This window comes from Chelonoidis abingdonii, chromosome 11, assembly GCF_003597395.2.
Source record: "Chelonoidis abingdonii isolate Lonesome George chromosome 11, CheloAbing_2.0, whole genome shotgun sequence".
Lineage (NCBI taxonomy): Eukaryota > Metazoa > Chordata > Testudines > Testudinidae > Chelonoidis > Chelonoidis abingdonii.
In genome coordinates, this window is record NC_133779.1 from 58,656,943 (window position 1) to 58,680,461 (window position 23,519).

At 53.7% G+C, this 23,519-nt stretch overlaps 2 protein-coding genes across 5 annotated transcripts in view; one reads left to right on the forward strand and one right to left on the reverse strand.

Moving 5' to 3' along the window:
• LOC116826901 (single-pass membrane and coiled-coil domain-containing protein 3-like) overlaps positions 1-9,559 on the reverse strand; it is a 17,721-nt gene extending 8,162 nt beyond the window's left edge. The window contains exon 1 of the mRNA XM_032783955.2: positions 9,429-9,559. The gene's annotated coding sequence lies outside the window, so the exon portion shown is untranslated. The remainder of the gene's footprint in view (positions 1-9,428) is intronic.
• A 6,722-nt stretch (positions 9,560-16,281) lies between these two features.
• Positions 16,282-23,045, forward strand: LOC116833692 (interferon-inducible GTPase 5-like). Of its 4 annotated transcripts, XM_075071165.1 has the most exons (3): positions 19,182-19,232; positions 20,142-20,170; positions 20,884-23,045. In XM_075071165.1, the coding sequence occupies exon 3, from the start codon at positions 20,894-20,896 to the stop codon at positions 22,061-22,063; it is 1,170 nt and encodes a 389-aa protein (XP_074927266.1). In that variant the 5' UTR covers positions 19,182-19,232; positions 20,142-20,170; positions 20,884-20,893; the 3' UTR covers positions 22,064-23,045. The 4 variants fall into 4 exon arrangements, with proteins under 4 accessions (XP_074927267.1, XP_074927265.1, XP_074927268.1 ...); XM_075071166.1 differs by lacking the exons at positions 19,182-19,232; positions 20,142-20,170 and adding an exon at positions 16,282-16,364; XM_075071164.1 differs by lacking the exon at positions 20,142-20,170 and having other exon boundaries at positions 18,965-19,232.
• The last annotated feature ends 474 nt before the right edge of the window (positions 23,046-23,519 follow it).

Here is a 23,519-nt window from a genome sequence, read left to right on the forward strand (position 1 = left end):
AAAAGGTGGGACCTCCTGCCACCTCTCGAGGGTGAGAAGCCCCGGTAGGCCAGCTTGTACTTTGCCCTGGTCCCGAGGCCCGCTGGGGATGTCAGTTGGTGGCTCCTTCACGGGGCCATGAGCACGGGCGTGTGCTTGGCGCGGTTCACCACTTTCGTCAACACCTGCCCTTTTCGTGGTGAGAAGGAGACCTTAGTGCACATTTATTTGGAGTGTGCCAGGTTGCAGCCCCTGTTCTGGCTCCTCTTGGACCTCCTATTGCGTTTTTGGTTGCACTTTTCCCCTCATCTGTTCATCTACGCACTCCCCATCCGTGGCCCCATGAAGTCGCGGGATCTCCTTATCAACCTCCTCTTAGCCCTGGCCAAACTAGCCATCTACAACACCAGGGAGAGGAGGTTGGCCGATGGGATTTCCTGCGACTGTCTGTTCATGCATCCGGGCAGAGTTCCTCTGGGCGGCGTCCACTGACTCCCTTGACACCTTTGAGGAGCAGTGGGCGTTGTCCAGGGTTCTCTGCTCGGTGTCCCCATCCGCTTCCCTTAGTTTAGCCCTATGACCTCACTCCCGATACTGTTTTTTTCATTAGTTGTCCCACATACTTACTTGGTGTCCCAGGCTTGTGGCTCCTCCCCTTAGGCTGGGGTGGGGGACCTTTAGAAGTGGGCAGGCAAAGCCCGCCCACCCTCTGGATGCCAATAGACGCCACCCCCTATCCAGTCCCCCTTCTACCTGACTGCCCTGACCCCTGTCCACACCCCCTGAAAGGCCCCCTAGGACTCCCATACCTATACAACCCCCCATCCCCTGACCACCCCCCTTGAACCTCTGCCCCATCCAACTGCCCCCTGACTGCCCCCCGGGATCCCCCGCCCCCTTCCCATGCTGCTCAGAGCAGCATGTCTGGTAACTGCGCCGCCTGGCCAGACCTAGATACTGCCATGCTGGCCTGCAGGAGCGCGCAACCCCGCTGCCCAGAGCGCTGCCCGCACGGTGGCATGGCTGCAGGAGAGGGGGCACTGCGGGGGAGGGGCCGGGGGCAAGCCTCCCCGGACGGGAGCTCAGTGTCCGGGCAGGACTGTGCCGCGGGCCATAGTTTGCCCACCTCTGCTAGAGTGGGTTGTAAGGTTGCACAGGTGGCACTTGGATGTGGAGAACAGCAGCAGAACAGCCTGACCAGAGGCTCCAAGCAACCAGAGCCACAGGGCTAGAGCTAAAGGAATCAATGTAAATTCTGTGTGACAGAAAGAACATCCCTGGGAGAGACGTTCACCCAGGAAGGGGGACAGGTAGCTCACAGCACGACTGTGCCTGAGCCCATCACCAGCACGCCTGGCTTAGCAGCCGGGGCAGGGTACAAGGACCCTTGGCATGGCGCTGAGCTAGCGCATGTCTGGATAAGGCAGGGAGAGGGAGGGAAGAAATGGGGCAGGACCTTTCACCCGCTGGAGGGAGGAGGGAGCAGCTTAGCTGTTTAGCAGGGGCTGAAGGGGTGGCTGGGTTGTTCCAGGGGTGGACGTGGTTGGCCCTGGAGCGACAGGGAGGGGAGGATGCCCAGCCATGGCTGGGTCTGGGAACCCCTGATGTGTCACCCCAGTGGGCTCTGGCCAGGAGGCGAGAGGGTCTGGCTCTGTTTTTGGCTGCCCCTGCAGCCCATCAGGGCCTCCACAGCCCAGTCACCACGTCTGCTCGGCAAGGGGTCAGTCAGCACCGGATGGCTTTGCACAAACCCCAGCTCAGCCAGGCTGCCCCATGGGCTGTCTGAGGGAGGGAGTCTGTGCAGGGAGACAGGGCAGATCTGTAAGTGCAGAGCTGGTGCAGGAATGCCCAGCAGACTCTGTCCTTCTCAGCCTCAGCGTGTGGGATACACCCCCTGCTGCCCCTTGATCACTAATTATCACTAGTGAGGTAACATTCCCTGACCTCGGGCTGGGATCAGCACTCTATTGTGCTGGCATCTGGTGGCCAGTTAGGGTGATGGACAGAGTGTGTTTTCCTCCTGGAACACGTAAGAAAGTGATAGATAGGATGCTTTTAAGTGGGCCCGAAGGCCCATAAGATAGGCTGGGCAGGTGATCACACACTTGATGCATGAACAAGGGTGGCTCAGAAGGTGGGTGAATGAAGTCAGCAAGCAGGAGCTGGGTGGAAAACCCCCCCTTGCACTCAAGCTTGGGAAGTGCCGATAAAAAAATTCTCAGTACTGATAAGGAAGATGTTTGTGCACCAGGAACTGCTCAAGGCCATGAATTTTGTAATCAAATGCTTCACCAGGTGCCATTAATTAACCGCAAGCAATTAAATGCTTTAACTGTGATGTAAACTTGCTTATATAAATTTGTGCTGTATTGAAGAAAGGGGCGGGGGGCTGGTTCTGGTTCTCTGTGGAGAACGGGTTCGTTCTTTGTTGCTTGTGTGCATGCATCAATAAAGAACTTGGTTTCAGACTTTGCTGGGTTGCCTGTCTCTCTTGTGGTCAGACAACGAACCTGAAAAGTCTGGGATAAAGATAACCCCGACAAAAAGAAGGTATCAAATAAAATCTTGGTTAAGTTAATTGCTCAGCTGATTACCCAAATCACCTGCCTTAGGGGTCTTTGGATATTGCCCTTTTAATGAAAGGAAAAGACTCAGATTTGATTTTACACTTTTATTGGCTACCCTTATCAACAGCAGCCAAGAGCATATAATATAAAAGAATGCACAGTAGCACTGGTTTATGATTGGACTGAGAGAAACGGGAAAAACAGGTCAACACGCGAACCATTCAGGTTTTAAGAATCACATAACACATCCATAGCAGAAAGCAGTGAAATTCCTATTCAACAATTATCCTTTGACTTTGTTTGGAATTTTGTCCAAGATCCTTAAAGCAGAAGGAACCGCACTCAAGCCCATTAGTAAAACTCTCCAGTGGTACTTGACTCCACAACGCAAAACAATTCCAGGCTTGTGCATCAGAGTGCCCAGCCTATGGCTCCTGGGCTGTACAGGGCCCACCAGAGCATTTCATGCGGCCCAGGGCCCGCTTCAGCACAATATACTAACCGCCAATTCATTAGCGTTTTAGCATCATGTTTCCATCATTTTAGTTTACACAAGTGTGTAAGTGCTGTGCTGAGTCTTCATTTAATCACTCTAATTTAAGGTTTCGCGTGCCAGTCATACACTTTAACATTTTTAGAAGGTCTCTTTCTATAAGTGGATAATATCTAACTAAACTATTGTTGTATGTAAAGTAAATAAGGTTTTCAATTTTAAATGAAGCTTCTTAAATATTTCAAATTAAAATGCAGAGCCCCCCGGACCGGTGGCCAGGACCAAGGCAGTGTGAGTGCCACTGAAAATCAGCTCACGTGCTGCCTTCGGCCATAGGTTGCCTACCGCTGAAATAGACAATGTTCTGCATTGGCTGTTTCTAGCTAAATACATACAAAATAAGCTGACCTAAAAATATCAATCAGTACAGGTGACTTTAAATCTTATCAAACTATGTAGAATCTGTTTGGCTCGCACAAGATTGTGCTTAGGTTTATGTGGCCCTCCTGTGTCACAAGATGGTGCACCATTGCATAAGAAAATTTACTCACCTGCCAGTCCACCAAGGTCCCCTTCGCAGTGGATCTGTTGCAGTTACCCCTTTTAACCAATACTCACGCCAGTTATATTAGTTTAGAATCTGGTAAACTGGTAAAACCCCTAACCACCTAACAAGAACCCCTATATTTTTATGACAGGCTGCATGCAGTTCAAGAGGCTTTCACACGTAGTCTTATGTTATGTCTGTATACACCTAGAACTCAACAGGCAGTGTGTAGCCATTAACTATGGGGGATGTACAGTGTTTAGGAATTGTAACTTGTTTTATTTAACAGCTATTTTACAACAAACTTTATCAAAACAAGGGCACAAACTATAATTCTGGAAAAGAGAGAGCGAGAGAGAGAGTTGAAGGTGGCTAACTGAGGGGTCCTTAATGTCACCAGGAGTGAGGATTCCCGAGTGGCCGACTCAGAATTCTTTTTTTTGGCTTTCAGGAAGTGAGGTGCTGAAGGAGACAGGCCATTTTATCCCCTTTCTGCTGTGAGTTCAACTTGGTTCTTTCTCTGGGAGAAGCTGGCATAGACCAATCAAACGGTGACCCATGCTTGTGATGAAGGCTGGAAATGTCCAACCAAAATGAGACCTGTGTCTTTCTCGCCACCCAGCCACAGGTATATCTTGTGAGTTCTTACATGGGGGGCTTGAAAATTCCAGTTTCTTTTGTGCAAACCTCCTTGTGTCACATCAGGTTGTGTAGGACAAGTTAGGCCATAGCCAGGAGTACGGACATCTCGGGACAGCCAGTGAACACCTGCTGCTCAGCTCTGCTCAGCAACCTCCTTTCACTGATTGCTTTCCAAGGGCCCTTCTTGCAATGCACTGTGATCACCACTGCATCCTACGCTGGCCAAGCTGCCGTTTGCCCTCGGCACTTTGCTGTCTGCCGAAATGTCCAGTTTAACTTTCCAATGGAGTTTTATACAAAGTCTCGCCACATTGTTTGATGCTCTTTAAACTTATTGGAACAATCCACTCTGCAGGATCATGGAGTCACTTGAACTGTTGTTCTCCGGCAGGCTCGGACGGCTCGATAAACCTGCTATCCTGGTCTTATTTTACAATTGTGGCAGGATCTCTGTGTGTGGCTGAGCTGGGCCTGTGCCTCATTGATCCAGCAGTTACATTTCTGATTTTTTAACTCCGTGACCAACTGTTCTTATCTGACATTTTTCAGTTTCAACCCCTTTTATTTCCTGCCTCTCGCACCCCAGGGGTATTTCACGTATTTGTGGTAATATGAGCACGCTTGGTGGCAAATATTAGCTTACTTCTTAATTTTATCACTAATTTAAAAAATCAATTTGAATGCAACCCCTTTATTTCCCTAACAGGATCACCCCTCGGCAAACCCTGGCATAATGTTCACAGTGTCTTGCCCAAAGCAGTACCAACTTCTAGCTGACTTTCTTTCTCAATTTAACTTCATTTCATCAAAATATTTTAAGCATCTAGTACACCGCCAATTCCCCCATGTGAGAAAGGATTTCAGCTTGGAATTTCCCGCCCCAGGAGAGCGCTTGAAGCACTAAACTGTTAGAGAGGCACCGCCACTGTCAGTGACTGGGACATGGGTGGCCGGGCCCAGCAGTTAGAGCAGGATCAGGCCCAGTGGTTGGAGCAGGCATCAGCAGCCAGGAATCTGAGCCCAGGCTCAGGGCAGGAGTCAGAGGGCAGGTGCCAGAGCCCAGGGTCACAGCTGGAGTCAGGAATTGGAGCCGAGGATCAGAACAAGGTTACCTGGCGTGAGGCAAGGCCAGGTCCAAGGCAGGAGCAAAACTGGAACAAGGCAGGAGCAAGGCTTGGAATGAGAAGGAGCTATCTCAGCCACCCGTGGGGGAACGCGCTGAGCAGCTGCTGACCTGCTGCTGCTGCTTGACTCAAGAGCTGCTCTGTTGACTCTTCCAGCCAGTCATGCTGTGTAGCCATTTAGACAGCCTGCTACAGGCTGACCGTGCTCATTATTGTCATAAAGAGATAGTAGAAGTTAATAGAACAGAAGTACTTTATATCTCTTTTGACTGTACAGGGTTAACAAGATCAGTGAGCCTGGCTGTCACCTGACCAGAGAACCAATCAGCGGACAGGATACTTTCAAACCTTGAGGGAGGGAAGTTTCTGTGGGTGCTGTTAGTTTTTGGTTGTTGTTCTCTCTGGGTTCTGAGAGTGGCCAGACGTGCAACCAGGTTTCTCTCCAATCTCTCTGATACAGTCTCTTATATGTCCACAATAGTAAGTACTAGGTGATAAGGTGAGTTAGGCTTATGTTTGTTTTCCTTATTTGCAAATTTGTATTTTGCTGAAAGGAGTTTAATTTGTACTTGAATACTTAGGCTGGGAGGGTATTCCCAGTGTCTATAGCTGAAAGACCCTGTAACATATTCCATCTTAAATTTACAGAAATAATTTTTACTGTTTTTTTCCTTCTTTAATTAAAAGCTTTTCTTGGTTAAGAACCTGACTGTGTTTTTCATTCTAGTGAGACCCCAGGGGACTGGGTCTGGATCCACCAGGGAATTGGTGGGGAGAAAGGAGGTAAGTGGGAGAGAAAGGCTAATTTCTCTCTGTGTCAGGATTACTGTCTCTCTCAGGAAGAGTCTGGGAGGGGGAGAGAGAAGGAGGGGGGAAGGTGAATTTTCCTCTCTGTTTTAAGATTCAAGGAGTTTGAATCACAGTGATCTTCCAGGGTAACCCAGGGAGGGGAAGCCTGGGAGAGGCAACGGTGGGGGAAAGGGTTTACTTTCCTTGTGTTAAGATCCAGAGGGTCTGGGTCTTGGGGGTCCCTGGACAAGGTTTTGGGGGGACCAGAGTGTACCAGGCACTGGAATTCCTGGTTGGTGGCAGCGTTACAGGTTCTAAGCTGGTAATTGAGCTTAGAGGAATTCATGCTGGTGCCCCATCTCTGGGACAATAAGGTTCAGAGTGGGGATTTATACCATGACTGTAGGGTCGGCCGGGTCTTGGAGCCGCAACTCATGGGCCCTGGGCCTACTGGACAACCAAGCTGGTAAGTGCCCAACCAGGTCCCACAGCATCCCTTTGTGCCGGGACACCAAATGCAGCATCCCCACCCCACAGCCCCACCCCAGACTTGTGCCCACCCACCCCTAAGTGGTTCCCAGAGTCCCTCACCCAGGTCTCGTGTTCTCTCCACCCCCGAGCAGACCCTGAACAACCCCCTCACCCCTCAATTCAGACATCGAGGGGGCAAAGGTCCAAGCTTGAGATGAGACATTTCTAAACAATTGAAAGAAAACGGTTTGAGGGATTGGATCTGAAGAAAGAGTTCGGCTCATGGAAACATTGTTCAGTTTCAACTTTTCAGTCCAACTTGGGACTGGGACAATTTTTTTCCAAAAATATTGGGGCTAGAGGAACCTACAGTGATTCTGGACTGATTGGTCTGCCCCAGGTTTTACTGGGTCACTGATTGTCTGGGTCAAACCCCAGGGATCGGAGATGATGAGGAGAGTTTTACAGAAATGATTCCTAGTAAATCCGCCTGTAGAATGGAATGGCCAGTAGGAACCTCTTGTGGCAATTCCCTTCCCGTTCCATAGCAGGGATGCAATTTCTATTTATTCTCTAGAACAACCTTTCTCAAACTGGGGGTCCCGAGCTAAGTTCCCTCAAAGCTGTGCAGCAGGCAATCGAAGGCTGTGCAGGCAGGGAGAGGTCCCTCTTCCCCAGCCCCAGCCCTGGAGCTGCCGCAACCAGGGAAAGATACCTCTCCTCTGGCCCCAGAGCTGCCCCGATGGGAGAGGTGCCTCTCCCCCGGCCCCAGGCTGCTGCAGTGAGAGAGGGCTGGGGGAAGTCTTCTCTCCCTGCCACACCTCAGGGGAGCCTGCACCCCAAACCTCTCATCCCCGGCCGCACTCTAGAGCCTGCACCCCCAGCCAGAGCCCTCACCCCCTGCACTCCAACCCTCTGCCCCAGCCCTGAGCCCCATCCCACACTCCGAATCCCTCGGCCCCACCCCCACCATACATCACCTCCATATTGGTGCACATAATAAAATTCATTCCGCACATGGACGTAAAAAATTAGAGGGAACATCGGTCACACCCCAAGAGGAGGTGGCTAGGCTATTGCAGAGGGGGTGCGAGATCTAGGGGTACCGTATTTCGAGGGCAGTGCCAGGGGGAGAGGGGTACAGCTCTCTGGATGCCCAGCAGTGAAGGCAGTGCCGCCGCCAGGAGCAGCACAAGGTAAGGCTGGCAATGCCATACACTTCGACCAGGATGAGGTTTCACTTTTATTACAACCCAGCAGCAACAAGTGTGATGATGGGAGGACAGTTAACAGCCAGGCCAGAGAGACGAGGACAGAGCTGAAGCCAATGCAGGCTCCTACCAGCGCTGTTCAAGAGACCAGGTAGGCACGGGGGGTGGAGTGCACCAGCGATGCCCAGATAGATGCGGCTGAGTGAGCTGATCTCCAGCCTGGGCAGCATAGGGAAGCCATGAGGAGCTTCAGTGCCATTGACTGCAGGTACAGGCGCCGTTGGGGCTGGAGCACCCACGGGGAAAAATTGGTGGCTGCTCTGCATCCACCCAGCTCACCTCTGCCTCCTCCCCTGAGCGCGCTGCACACCTGCTTTTCCCCCTTAGCTCCCAACGCTTGCGCTGCAAAACAGCAGGGATTTGGGGAAGGGGTCCAATAGGAGAAGGGAAGGGGCGGAGTTGGGGTGGGGACTTTGGGGAAGGGGTTAGAATGGGGCGGGGCAGGGGGGAAAGGGTGGGATTGGGGCAGGGCCAAGGAGGCAGGGTGTGAGCTCCCACCAGTGCCGGGGCAAGTTGGCGCCTATGACTGCAGGGATAACACCGACATCCTTTGTTTAGTCTTCCCTGAGCAGAGCCGGCCTTAGGATTTACAGGGCCCGACGCAGTATTATTCAGCTGGTGCCCCTGTGCCTGACTTGCTCTTAGCAACACAAACACAAGCTCACAGTATTGGAAAACTTGCCACGTGCACTTTACTAAAAACAGTTTCATTGTGCCTCTTCCCCAGACACCCCCAATTCTCCTCCCACACGTCATCTCCCCACATTCCCCCGATCTCTGTCCCAGCACACAACCCCCTCTATCCCCAACAGCTTCCAGCACCCCCGAATCCATCCACCCTAGAGGCACGGCAGCATCCCCCATCCACCCGGCCAACTCCTGCCCCAGCCGCGGCGCTGCCCTATTCTCGGCAGCTGCGTGACTTGCTCCCTCCTCCCTGCTGCCCAGGGATCCAGCTGTGGATCAGACACTGCAGTTTCTGGCTGTCTGCAAATTAGCCGATGAAGCAACTTGCACAAAATGCCAGGCCTGGAGCGGGTCTCAGCTGGGCAGCTTTGTTCTGGCTTCGAGGGGCACCTGGGAATAGTTTCATTTTTTGCCTCCTCCCCAGAGCTGGGCGCAGTCTCCAGTCAGGGTCTCCCCGCTGTCCGGAGGGGATCCCATCTCCTGGCTCCTACTTGCTATTCACCAGTTTCCCCAGCCCAGGGTCGCTCTCACCCGCTTAGCCACAGCATCCCCTGAGAGGGCTCATGGGCAGCTGGTTCCACAGGACACCTGGGTCCTTCCCAGAGCTGCAGCTCGCCAGGGTCCCCCTCTGGAAAGCAGAACTCCCTCCCCATCGGTTCCAGACGGGGCAGCTCCCCCCCCCCACCACAGCCTGTGGGTGACTGATATTCTTTGCCCCTAGATTGGCACCTTGCTGGGGGCTGCAGGAAACCCCCGTTCCTGGAGGGGCCCAGTTTGCCCGGCAATCTGAGGGACTCTCACCACACGACCCCTGCTCCCATTTGTGCCTCCTCTGCCCCATCCGACAGGGCGAGTTACCTGCTCGCTGGGCGTGTGGGAAGCTGAGGAACCGTTCACCTGGGCAGAGCTCAGCTCAGCTCCGCGGGCAGCAGCCTGGGCTCTCCGGAGAGGATCCCTTGGCTGTGACGCTGCAGGTCCCCTGACGCTCTCCGCACACCAGAGCAGGGACTGTCACCTTTATAGGAGAGCTGAGTCTTGCTTTAACTTTCCCGGTTGCCTTCTGAGACCCAGGAAAGGGCAATTGGCAGACTTGGAGGCCGGTTACAGTCAGGAGCATGGTGCCAAGGTCACATGGTCCTTAAAGTGGCTGCCACTGACTCAGCTGTTGCTTCGACTTGCCTGCTGGCTTCCAGTTCCAAATGTGGTTTCCAGGAAATCACATCTGCTTGGTTTCCAAATCCAGATTTTCTCCTCAGTCACCAGGGGCTGAAAAATCTGGGATGTGATCAATCCATGAGCCAGTGAGCACATGCTGCAAGCGCCTGCTGCTGGCCCTGCCCAGGAGACTTCCTGCGGTTTTGCTTGTGCCAACTTTCACTTTCTCTCCTAACAGGAACTTTATAAGGAGAGGCAGCAAGCCGGCATCGTCCTCTCCTTCGCCCTGCCAGGACAGCAGACGCACCAAGGAGCTACAGGTGAGAAGTCCCTTTCCCATCCCCTCTCTGGATCACAGCCAGCACGTGAGCAGCAGCCAGGATTTCCCCCCCTGCCACCCCATCTGAGCTGGCTGTGGAGGGCCGGGCCTGGACCTCCCCCAGTCTGAGCTGGCTGCGGAAGGCTGAGCCGGGCCGGGGACCCCCCTCCCCACACACACCATGAGCTGGCTGTGGACGAGCTGGGCCAGGGCCCCCCATCTGAGCTGGCTGCAGAGAGTGGGGCCGGGACCCCAGTCTGAGCTGGCTGCGGAGAGCGGGGCCGGGACCCCCAGTCTGCGCTGGCTGTGGAGAGCGGGACCGGGACCCCCAGTCTGAGCTGGCTGTGGACGAGCTGGGCCAGGACCTCCCCATCTGAGCTGGCTGCAGAGAGCGGGCTAGGACCCTCAGTCTGAGCTGGCTGTGGACGAGCTGGGCCAGAACCCCCCCCATCTGAGCTGGCTGCAGAGAGCGGGGCCGGGACCCCCAGTCTCAGCTGGCTGTGGACGAGCTGGGCCAGGACCCCCCCATCTGAGCTGGCTGCGGAGAGCTGGGCTGGGACCTCCAGTCTGAGCTCGCTGCGGAGAGCTGGGCCCGGACCCCCAGTCTGAGCTCGCTGCAGAGAGCTGGGCCGGGACCCCCAGTCTGAGCTGGCTGCGGAAGGCTGGGGCAGGCTGGGCCAGTTGGGAGATGGGCACAGAATCAAAGTGTTTTGCGGGAACGTGTCGGTTTCGACGCGGGACACGGCTCTGGGTTTGAGTCCTTTAGCTTCAGCCTTTGTACGCCACCAAACAGCCCTTTAAAACCATCCCCCGGAATACGGACCAGCTGAGCACACGCCAGCACATTGCCACCAGAGCCACAAGAACCTGCTTCCAGCAGGGGAGGTCTCAAACTTTTATGGCTGACACCAAATTGTTGTGCTAAATTTGAAATATTTTGGACACGGGGTTCCCAGTGTATGGTGCCCACAAGGAAAGACATCACCAGAGACCTGCAATTCCCACACTTCTCACTTTTTGTAGCAAATAAATAAATAAACCCACTGAAGTGAGGTGCCCAGAACTGGACCCAATAATCCCAACTGAGGATTTTTCAATGCTGAATAGAATGGAAGAATTACATCTCCTGTCTTGCTTCCAACACTTCAGCTAATACACCCCAGAATGATGTTCCCTATTTCTGCAACAGTGTTTGTGATCCACTAGGACCCCCAGACCCTAAATAATAAGCAACTTACTACATCCAAACAGTAACAAAACATTTTTAAACATTTGACCTAGATACTTACTAACGGGGCTACGCCAAAGGTTGCTTCGACCCCAGTTTTTCAGCTCCAGCGTGGTCAGGCAGGTATTAGCAATGACCTCGTTGAGAGTTTACTTTTCATACCTTTTAACAAACAAGGGATGTCATCGCCAATTACTGACTCCAGCTAACAATCGGTCTGAGATCATTCGCCCTTATTTCCAGTCTTAATCCAGAGAAGATTTACAATTTCCTTTCTTCCGAGCGCCTTTCCTCCTGATCTCATCCCCGCCTCCCCGCCGCACCTGGGTTCACACAGAGACAGTGGTATGTGGGTGGGGGGTCCGTGTTGGCCTCTTTTCAGAGAGATTCTTTTTTTCTTATTGAAAAACACCTGAAGTCACCCCTGTCTGTCAGAGACCTTCTTCTTAGAAACGTCCCTGTATTTCTTTACTTATTGTTTGAACCAGACTCCATTCCTTTTGGCCTCAGAACTCATGATTTTCAAGCCCTTCCTCCCACTAGCTCCTCGGGGCCTTTCATCACAACACCCACATATTATGTTCTTAACCAAACTTAAGCTAACACTCATTCTTTAATTAATTTTTTTCTTTGATCCTACAAGGTCATTGAAAATCTAGTAAAGACCGGGGGGTCTCTTACCCAACTTCCCATCTCTGCTACACATTTGTATAGTTTGCTCTTGTGCCCTTAACAATGACTCTTAAAAAACCTGCCAACTCTTTTCCCCTTAGACTTGCTTCCCACGAGATCCTACCTGCCAAGTCTCTGAGTTTGCTGAAGTTTGCCTTCTTGCCGTCCATTGTTTTTATTCTGCTGTTTTCTCTCCTACCGTCCTTAGGATTGTAAGCAAGGTTTTCATGAGCTCTCCCCTGACAGCCAGTGATGAGCTGCGGAGGGAAGGGCATGGGGAAACCGCTTCAGGACCAGACTGTATTTACATGAACACACTCGCTCCACCTAGTATCCAGCAGACAGAGCTGGATGCCCAAGTGATCAACTTTGGAGGTGTTGGGTTACAAATCACATCAGTGCAGGGGGCATGAAATGTTGTTACCCTTATTGTGTGAGCAAAGGGCAGCAGAAGTGCACCTCACCTGTCCTGATTGAGGGGGTCACCCTCAGCTGAATGGAACTCACTAAGCAGTGGGTTTGGATGCCAGGACCCAGTGCAGAATGGGAGAGGCTGGGCTGGGTGGGGTGGATGATCAATTTGCCCTTTTCTACTGTTTAAAGCCTTTTCTCACAAAGGACAGTATGGGGGAGGGGAGTAGCATGTTAAAGGGGCATTTCTTTGTTGGACTTTCACACCACAAGATAAGAAATTGAGGCAAAGGAAACCCATGGAGCAGGTCACTCTCCCGTGTGGAAACCTTTCCTCTGCAGACGCAGCGTCAGCTCAGCCCAGAGAAGTTGGGCTCTGCCCTATGAGGCTTCTCCAGGAACAGCTTCCAGATAGGCCAAGACCCCCTAAGGGACAAACTCCTGCAGCCCCTTGTCCTCATTCACATCTCCCGACCTTGGGGATCTTGTGAGGGCTGTAGGAGAAGAGCCCTGTTCCTGCTGGCTTTAGGGGAGAGGTGGCTGGGGACATCTGGACAGCAGGAAACCTGGAGGACATATTCCCACCAGTCACTGTTGCTCCATGGGAAATACGCTCTGTGCATCCCCCCCAGCTAGCTACGAGGTGTCACTGCTGCTCCCATGGTAGGGAGGGGTGGGGGAAAGGACACATTCTGTGCATTACCCGAACTGGCCACCAGGTGTCACTGCTGCTCCAAGGCTGACCCTGCAGGATGGTGTGAAGCGGAGCAGGGTCAGTTCTAAGGGTCAGATTTCCAGACGGGGGCAGCGCACAGCAGCCCCCCCAAGAGGAACAAGAGGAGCTGCCGGATGCGGGTCTGTCTGGAAAATCCAGTCAGAATTCTGCATCTTGTGAGCACGGTGTGGCCGCCCCAGTGGCCGAATGTCTTCCCTGCTGTGCACGGAGAAGCTGGACTAAGTCCTGCCCTCTCAGAGCATCTGCCCCTAGTGAGGGACTCGTCTCAGCTCTTAGCTAGATGGACCAGCTCGTTCCCTGCCATGTGCCGGGGACAGGTGACACTCAGCAGCACGGGCACAGAAGTACAGTGACCCCGACAACCAGTGCGTTCTGGGACTCTGGACGAACGTATCCCTGAGAGCCCAGCACCATCACTGGGAGCAGGGGCTGTTGAGTAATTCCCATGTGCAGAGCACTGCCTTGTGGGAAGGAGTCAGTCAGTAGGACGGACTGAACCAGGACTGCCCCAAAGCCGGTGGCTCCTCGTCTATCCCGGGAACCAGCTCACAGGGCCTGGCATTGGGGGCGCTGGGCCTGCGCTGGAGACACCATCTCATGTGTCGCTACCAATCCTTGTGACCAGCCTGTGACAGCTGCAGTGTGGGGATGCCAGGTGCTGGGAGCAGGATACCAGCCCCCAATGTTCAGAAATTGCAAATCAGACCCAAAAAATCATGAGATTTTTTTCCCCCAAAACCCACAAGTTTGGCCCAAAATCATGAGATATTTTTGAAAAGTTGATACTGAGGGTTTTGGTGTTTTGGTTTCTGAACTCCCCCTGCCCCGCTGTGTGTGTCAGAGACAATGACTGTGCCCGGCTCTCCCAGACGCACAGAGCAGGTGACTCTGGCTCTCTTGGCTGCTGGGTAGAAAGGAGCTTCTAGCTGCTCCCCAGACCCCCATGTTATAATTAATTACTTTTGTGCCCCCTGCCCAGCCCCACATCTGCCCCTCCCCCAGACCAGCCATAAATTGCACACCCCCAGCCCCACATCAGCTCTGCCCCCCAAGTCCCACTGCTGCTCCTCCTGCAGCTCTGGGGGGGTCTTCTCCCCTCTCCCCCTCCCTTACCCAAACACTCCTCTGCCTCCTGAGGGGAGGGAGAAAGAGCTGCCTGTCACCTGCAGCAGCTCTGATTGGCTGCCCTTCCGCAGAAGGTGGGGCAGCGGATAATTCTGATGGTGCAACAGTGACACCTGGTGGACAGTCTGGGTAACGTTTCCTTCACTAGCACAGCAGTGACACCCGCTGGCCAATTTGAGTACTGCACAGAGTGTGTTTTGTAAGTGGAACAGCAGTGACTGTGCATTGCATGTGGCTGCGGCTTCATTAAGTAATAAAATCTGAACTTAGAGCTGGGCTCTGGGAGCCAGGAGTCCTGGCTGCTGTTATGAGCTCGATGTCTATAGTTGTTGTGCAATCTTGAGCAAGTCACTTTCCCCCTGTGAAAGGGGGAATCCTGATCCTCTGAGCATAGGTGGCGAGTTATATTCTTTTGTGGTGTCCGGGCTGCAGGAATATTCAGGGCCAGGGGCTCAGCTCCGTCGATATTTGGAGCTGGGTCTCCCCACCCCACCCCAGCCGTGTCTGGAGCAGCCCTGGCCCCCGCCTGCGACTCCTCCCCACCCCCCGTGTCTACCCCTTCCACCCTGCCACATCCTTGCTGGAAAGAAAGCAGCACGTGGTGCCTCTCCCATGCCTGCTTGTGCTGCCAGAGTAGCGCTGCCCCAGGGTTCTAGTGCCCCCCAACCACTAATGGCAGTGCAGACTGCCCTTACCCTGCCCTTCCACCCTAGCCCTGAGCCTCTCCAACACCTCAAACCCCTCAGCCCCAGCCCTTATCCCCCTTCACCCTAATCCTCTGTCCCAGCCCTGAACCCCCTCCTGTATCATGAACCCCACACCCTCAGCCCCACAGCCCTCACCACTGTACCTCCTCCTATCCCCAAACTCCCTCTCAGAGAGTGCACCCCCTCTTCCTTTCCACACACCCCCTCCTGCCCCCAAACTCCCTTCCAGAGACTGCACCTCCTCCCACCCCCAAACTCCCTCCCAGAGCCTGCACCCCTCACCCCCTTCTATGCCCCCAGCCCAGAGCCTGCACCCAAACTCTGTCCCAGAGCTTGCACCCCTCACTACCTCCTGCACACCGACCCCCTGCCCCAGCCCAGAGCCTGCACTCAGCACCCAAACTCCATCCCAGAGCCTGCACCCCAGACCCTCTTCCCCACCCAAACTCCTTCCCAGAGCCTTAGGCAGGTGAGGGGCAGAGCTTGGGGGGGGAAGAGCTGGGGGGGGGTTCTGGGCACCAAAATTTCTACAAACCTGACCTGCCTTTGAGGTCAGTGGGACAAATCCCACCAGCTCCAATGGGAGCAGTGCTGTGCCCAGAGAGGGATCACGGGGTTAAGTCGTATGTCGAAACCTCTGTGGTGAAAGGCTCAGGAATAGCTCATTATTGGGCAGTAATTCAAGGGCTGTGGGAGCAAGACAAACAGTTCACAAGTCAGTGAGAAATCCTGTGTGAGGGGAGTGGGGACCTTAATTTTGTCGTATGGTTGAAGAACAAACCTGAGTACGTGACTGGGAGATTCTTCCCCTGAGACTCAGGCTGCAGGTTTCTGTGATTCCCAGACCAGCCTAGACTCTTCACTTTCCTGCTGGGTGTTAAATGAGGTGACTGACGTCTCACATGTGTGATTCGGTGCCTCTCACCCTCTCTTTGCACTGTGTGTGCAGTGGAGTGGTTCGTTGTGGGAGGTGTCACAGGCTGGTCGGCCCTTTAAGGCAAGCCAAGCTCAGCCTGGCCTGTGAGCTAGCAGCGAGCCCCCCCTCCCCCCCGCTGGGGGTGACAGGGCAACTTAATGATACTTTGTGACCCCAGCTGGGCCAGGGCCAGGAAACCACAAAGATACAAAGAGACATGGGAGGGCAAACAGGCAGACCCAGGAGAGAGGGCTGTGTGTGTGTGTGCGCGTGTGCGTGTGTGTGTGTGTCTCTCTCTCTCTTCAGGGGCGAACATCTGGTTAATTATGGAGAACCCAGCTGCAGCCAGAGCTGTGGTGTGAATACCGATGCCCCACAATTGTGTCACTCACACAGGAATCCGGCTTTGGTTCTTGGCTGGTCATTCAGGTTAGCATGGCTCATTTCATGCCTGCGATACTGCCTGGGCCTACGAACCTCTGGCTCCCTGGGATCCTCTTGGAAGCTGTCTCCACGGGGGAGCAAGTAGGAGCTGGCAACAGCAGGAACCTGTTTTCTGCGCAGCGTGTGTCTGGTCTGTGCACTGTGTGTCTGTGCCATGCACTGAGCGTTTCTGTTCTCTTCATTGTGAGTCTGTGCCAGGCACCCAACATGTCTGGTCTCTGCACCGTGTGTCTGTGTCAAGCCCAGAGCATAGTTAGTCTCTGCATTGTGTGTCTGTGCCATATCCCAAGCACGTCTGATCTGTGAACTGTGTGTCTGTGCCCTCCATTGAGCGTCTCTGGTCTCTGCACTGTGTGTCTCTGCATTGAGCGTGTCTGGTCTCTGCACTGTGTGTCTCTGCCCAACATTTCTCATCTCTGTGTCGTGTGCCTGCACCATGCTCTGAACATCTCTGATGTCTCTTCCATGTGTCTGGGTCCTGCCCCGAGTGTGTTTGCCCTGTGCACTGTGTCTGTGCAATGCACCGAGTTTGTCTGGTCTGTGCACCATGTGTCTGTGCCCTGCCCCGAGTGTGTGTGCTTTGTTCTCTGTGCTCTGTGTCTGTGCAATGCACCGAGTGTGTCTGGTCCCTGCACTGTGTGTCTGTGCCATGTCCTGAGTGTGTGTGCTCTGTGCACTGTGTCTGTGCAATGCACCGAGTGTGTCTGGTCTGTGCACCGTGTCTCTGTGCCCTGTCCCGAGTGTGTTTGCCCTGTGCACTGTGTCCGTGCAATGCACCGAGTGTGTCTGGTCGCTGCAACATGTGTCTGTGCCATGCCCCGAGTGTGTGTGCTCTGTGCTCTGTGTCTGTGCAATGCACCGAGTGTGTCTGGTCTGTGCACCGTGTGTCTGTGCCATGCCCTGAGTGTGTGTGCTCTGTGCTCTGTGTCTGTGCTATGCACTGAGTGTGTCTGGTCTCTGTACCGTGTGTCTGTGCCATGTCCCGAGTGTGTGTGTCATGCCCTGAGTGTGTGTGCTCTGTGCACTGTGTCTATGCAATACATCGAGTGTGTCTGGTCTGTGCACCGTGTGTCTGTTCCATGCCCTGAGGGTGTGTGCTCTGTGCTCTGTGTCTGTGCAATGCACCGAGTGTGTCTGGTCTGTGCACTGTGTCTCTGTGCCCTGCCCCGAGTGTCTGTGCTCTGTGTCTGTGCCATGCACCGAGTGTGTCTGGTCTCTGCACCGTGTGTCTGTGCCATGCCCCTAGTGTGTGTGCTCTGTGCTCTGTGTCTGTGCAATGCACCTGGTGTGTCTGGTCTCTGCACAGTGTGTCTGAGCCATGCCCTGAATTTGTGTGCTCTGTGTCTGTGCAATGCACTGAGTGTGCCTGGTCTATGCATTGTTTTTCTGTGCCATGCCCAGAGCATGTCTGGTCTCTGCGCCATGTGTCTGTGCCCTGCCCTGAGCGTATCTGGTCTGCACTGTGTATCTGTCTATAGACCCAGCGTCTCTGGTCTCTGCACTGTGTGTCCGTGCCGTGCACCGAGTGTGTCTGGTCCCTGCACTGTGTGTCTGTGCCATGTCCTGAGTGTGTGTGCTCTGTGCACTGTGTCTGTGCAATGCACCGAGTGTGTCTGGTCTGTGCACCGTGTCTCTGTGCCCTGTCCCGAGTGTGTTTGCCCTGTGCACTGTGTCCGTGCAATGCACCGAGTGTGTCTGGTCGCTGCAACATGTGTCTGTGCCATGCCCCGAGTGTGTGTGCTCTGTGCTCTGTGTCTGTGCAATGCACCGAGTGTGTCTGGTCTGTGCACCGTGTGTCTGTGCCATGCCCTGAGTGTGTGTGCTCTGTGCTCTGTGTCTGTGCTATGCACTGAGTGTGTCTGGTCTCTGTACCGTGTGTCTGTGCCATGTCCCGAGTGTGTGTGTCATGCCCTGAGTGTGTGTGCTCTGTGCACTGTGTCTATGCAATACATCGAGTGTGTCTGGTCTGTGCACCGTGTGTCTGTTCCCTGCCCTGAGTGTGTGTGCTCTGTGCTCTGTGTCTGTGCCCTGCATTGAGAGTGTCTGGTCTCTGCACCGTGTGTCTGCGCCATGCCCTGAGCGTATCTGGTCTGCACTGTGTGTCTGTCTATAGACCCAGCGTCTCTGGTCTCTGCACTGTGTGTCTGTGCCCTGCATTGAGAGTGTCTGGTCTCTGCACCGTATGTCTGTGCGGTGCCCTAAGTGTGTCTGCTCTGTGCACTGTGAATCTGTGCCATGGACCCCGCGTAGCTAGTCTGCACTGTGTGTCCGTGCCGTGCACCGAGTGTGTCTGGTCTCTGCACCGTGTGTCTGTGCCCTGCCCCGAGTGTGTGTGCTCTGTGTCTGTGCCGTGCACCAAGTGTGTCTGGTCTCTGCACCGTGTGTCTGTGCCATGCACCGAGTGTGTCCGGTCTCTGCACCGCGTGTCTGTGCCATGCACCAGCGTGTGTGTGTGTTTGTGTGTGAGAGAGAGAGAGAGTGAGTCCTGCTGCTGTCCCCTGCCGGGTATGGGGTGTGTGTGTCTTGTAAGCACACACTGTCACCTCTTGATTCCATGGTGACATTTAGGGCTGGGTGTGCACCTGGAAACGTGCTGAGGGGGGGCACGTATCTAGGCCCTGCTCTGTCCCTCCCCTATTACCCACCACTGCCCGCTTGGGGTGAGGCCCTGCCCTGCTTCCTCAGCCAGCTGCTGCTTTCACTTTCCCCTGCTGGAGACAGAGCTGGAGCGAGGGCCGCAGGAGAGAGCAGGGGGGCACAGACAAAGGCAGGCGGGAGGGGGTGGCAAAGGGGGAGGCTCCGGCAGGAAGAGGGGGAGCAAGGAGCCCACAGACGGTGAGGGAGCAGCTGAGACACTGCAGGCGAGACAGGGGTGAGCTGTGCCCACAGATCGTTGCCCCTTCCTGGAGACCATCAACCCCACCTGAGATCAGCCCAGCCTGGGGGGAGGTAAGAGATTCCCCCTGCTTGGGATTTTACTGCCCCTACACCTCGAATTCCCCTCCGCCCTTAGTGGTCAGCTGCAGTGCTGCCAATTTAGCTGTTTTCCAACCCCTCTGTCCATTGGCACATCCACTCTCCTGTCAGTCCCTGGGGAACACACGGCCTCTGAGCCTCCTTCGCTCCCCCCGTGGTGTTGCTGTGTTAGGGGGAGGTGCTCGGCTGCCCTGCAGAGGAACTCGTGCTGGGGACGGTGTCTGGCCTGTGGCCCGTGGGCGGGTGGATCAGATGGGCCCCAGGGCAGTCCCCTTCCGACTCTGCAATCCATGAATCTGCATTTTTCACCTGCAAAAGTTGCGGCTGAAAAACCTGTGCCCAGCTCTGGTTCCTCAGACTCTCCCTTGGCTTCAGTTGAAATAGCCAGGCTCCAATTCCGGTGTCCTCTGTCCCTGTGCGTGGAGCTGGGATGGGGTCCGAGAAAGCCGTGCGCTCCCCCTCTTCCTGCCAGGCCTTTGGGGCGAGGGAGAGCAGCTGCAGGGCTCCCCACGGCTCCTCTGAGCTAGCGAGCAGCCAAGGGAGAAGGCTGGGTCTGCGCATGGCTCTGCCTGTTCACAGACGATAGATCAGTGCTCCCCAACGCAGGGTCCGCAGGCACCACGGTGCCCCCAGGTGCCATGGCGCCCGCCGGGGCATTTATGTGTGCCCACCTAGTGCCCAGCAGGGGAGAGAAGCCCCGGCCCCGCGCCTGCCGGGGACAGAGTGCTGCGGGCGCCAGTGTTGTCTGTTCTCGTGGCCTCTCTCAGGCTTCTCTCTGCACTGCTCAGAACTGCTGCCAAAAAAAAAACCTCTCTGTCTCTGCAGAATGGACCGAATGTTTATGATAATTATTTTGTAAAAACGCTTCAATTTTTCTTTCAGATAGATTAAAAAAAGAGCAAATTCACATGGTAAGATGAAAGAGTAATTGTCGAATAATTTAATTAATACCTTTTACATGTAAAATTACCTTTATTATCTTACGGATTCATATATTATGTAAAATTAAATAGGATGTTTTTCGCATTATTTAATGTACAAATACAAAATAAGCCTTGAAAAATTGTTGGCGCCTGCCACACTCTTCTGAAAACATGAATGGGCTGCTGGCCACAAAAAGGTTGGGGTCCACTGCGATGGATTGTCCCCGTCAGCAGCAGTGTGCTGGGCTGGCTTGAAAATGTCCCTGCTTATTTCTGAGAGTTCATGGGAGCTGAGATCTTGTGAAAATTCTCACCTCTGGGTCTGCGCAGTGCTCAGAATAATGGAGGCCCTGATCTCAGCCAGGGTCTGTGCAGCACGTGACATAATGGGGACCTTGATATCGGTCGGAGTATATGCAGCACCTGGCACAATGGGGTCCCGATCTCGGTCAGGGTTTCTACGCACTATACTACAAATAATAAATAATGATTAAAGCCAAAGAACTTCCGTTTTTCCCACACTGCCTCTGCCTCATTCAGTGCATGGGTTGGATACACAAAGGGGCAGAGTTAAGGTTCCATGGGCCACCATAAATGTGCTTTTTCCTAACTTTTGAGGGCTTGACACAGCGCTGTCAGCGCAGGATTTTCCAGGGGAAGCCTTGACTAGGAGCTGAAATGTTTCTTCTTCTCTGCCGCAGACTGAGCACCATGGCTCTCGATGGGTTCAGAACTGCTATCCTTCATGGGAACCTGGCAGATGCGATTTCTATTGTGCAACAGAGAACACCACAGTCGTTTAACAGCCACACCCTCAGCATTGCTGTTACGGGGGAATCAGGCTCCGGGAAGTCCTCCCTCATCAACGCCATGTTGGGGCGACGTGCCGGTGAAGAAGGCGCCGCTGAAACTGGGATGCTCGATACCATGACGGAGCCGATGGCTTATCCAGATCCCTTCCTTCCAGGCATCACGCTCTGGGACATGCCAGGGATGGGGACATCCTATTTCCCTCTAAACACCTACTGCGAGCAGCTCAATTTGAGCCGATTCGATTTCTTCATTATTGTCGGCTCCCAGCGCTTCCGTTCCGAACACGCCAGGCTGGTCCGTGAGATCCAGAGAATGGGCAAGAGGTTCTACTTTGTGCGCTCCAAAGCCGACATGGACCTGGACGCTTCCAGGAGGCAGCGTCCCTCCAGCTACAATGAGGAGAGGATTCTGGAGCAGATCAGGAAGGACTGCAGGGGAGGCATAGCAGCTGAAGGAGTGGGTCACCCAAAAGTTTTTGTCGTGTCCAGCTGGGAACCCAACCGCTATGATTTCCCCCTCCTGCAGCAAACTTTGCAGACGGAGCCGCAGCACCTGAAGAGACACGCCTTCCTGCTTAGCCTGCCTGCTGTCGCTTCGTCCATCATCAATGAGAAAAAAGCCTCCCTGAAGGGGAAGATTTGGAAAACAGCCCTTTTCTCATGTCTTCTTGCTGCCATTCCTGTCCCAGGCCTCGCTTTCTTGTGCACTTTCTTCAGCTTCAGGAAACACCTCTTCCAATACTACAGCAGCTTCGGGGTGGATGACAGGGCCCTCTCTGCTCTCGCCCGGCAGGTTGGGAAACCCGTGTGGGAGCTGACAGCTGTGATGACTTCTTTGGGAACGACCCCTATGACAGCTCTGAAGCTGTTGTCGGATTCGGTGGGGGCTGCCGTGATGGTAGCGGAATATTCATGGAAGCACTTCCCTGTATTTGGTGCCATGGTGTCTGGAGGGGTGGCGCTGGTTACCACGTCCTTCATGCTACGGAAGTGTTTGGCCTCTGTAGCTGACGACACCCAGCGGGTTCTGAGCAAAGCTCTGGAAGCAGAAAGGGAAAAAGCCAGCTAGGATTTGGTGTTGCGTTGGCTGAGCCTGCTGCTGTCTAGAAGATACAGCCTCGGACTTCAAGCAGGGAAGATTCGTGCTTCTCCATTCAGGAGTTGCATGTGTAGGCCAAAAACCTAGTGGGAAGAAATTGTCTCAAGTAAAATTTTGCTTCTTTTGCCTTATTCTCCATTTTGCCAGCTTTGAATTAGTACAAAGAAATAGTTCTGAGTTTATTTTTTGCTGATTGTGTTAACATTTGTTCTTAGACGGGTAGAAGTTTTATGGCCGTTAATTGCCTTATTTACTCTTTGGTGTGAGTGAAGAATGGATGGTAATTAACTGAGAAAGGACAACTGGGCCAGATGGTCAAGAAGGGAGTGGAGGTAGGGTGACCAGACAGCAAGTGTGAAAAATCAGGACAGGGGGTGGGGGTAGTAGGAGCCTATATAAGAAAAAGACCCAGAAATCGGGACTGTCCCTATAAAATCGGAACATCTGGTCACCCTAAGTGGAGGAGTCGATAGACACTAACTTTAGGATCAATCACTCGGATGGCAGATTGAGGGCCCTAAAGCAAAGGCAGACGCCCCAAGGACGAGACAAGGAGTTGAGCCACAGGGACGAGATAAGAAACAGCTGTGGATCCTTCCAGGAACAACTCAAAATAACACTAATTAAGAGCAACCCTTGAATTCCTTGTGATTGACAGCCCCGGTGTGACACAGCAGGTTCCGTAGACTTGTCTGGGAACTTATCACTCTAAAAGACGGGTGTATTGCCATGGGACTTTGGGTTCGTTCTGCATCAACATCGGAGCTTCGAACACATTTGACCAGCTCCCCTCCCTTGTGTGCAGGTTCAGCAGGCCACTGGGACTGACCGAGCAACACCAAGGACTGGTAAGTGTGTGTGTGTGTGTGTGTGTGAATGGAAGCATATGCTGACTTTAATACTTAAATTGTACTCTCAATAAACGCAGCATGTTGCCTTATCCCCTTTAAAAGATTCTGTGTGATTCCTATAAACATAACACATGTTCAGACCCCATAAACCATCTGGGGCGTCGTTGCACACCAGTCAAAGTGCCCATAATGAAGGAGACAGGCTCAGCGACAGCTCAACACTCCTGAGGTTTTACCCCACAAGGAATGAGGCAGCTTCCTTCGGGACATTCATACAACAAAAATAAAATTATAGTAATCGGGTTCTATCAAGGTCAGTCTTACTGGGCTCCTCCATCACTTCGGTATCTGAGCACCTTACAAACATGAATAGACCAGATCCCCTCACTGGGGCAAACCAGCTGTCACTCCATTGGAGTGAGTGGAGCCAGACCCCAGCTAGGGTCAATCAGCCATAGCTCCATTGGGGTCAGTGGGGTGAGATCCCAGCTGGGGTCTATCAGCTGTAGCTCCATTGGAGTCAGTGGGGGCAGATCCCAGCTGGGGTCAATGGGCAGTAGCTCCATTGGAGTCAA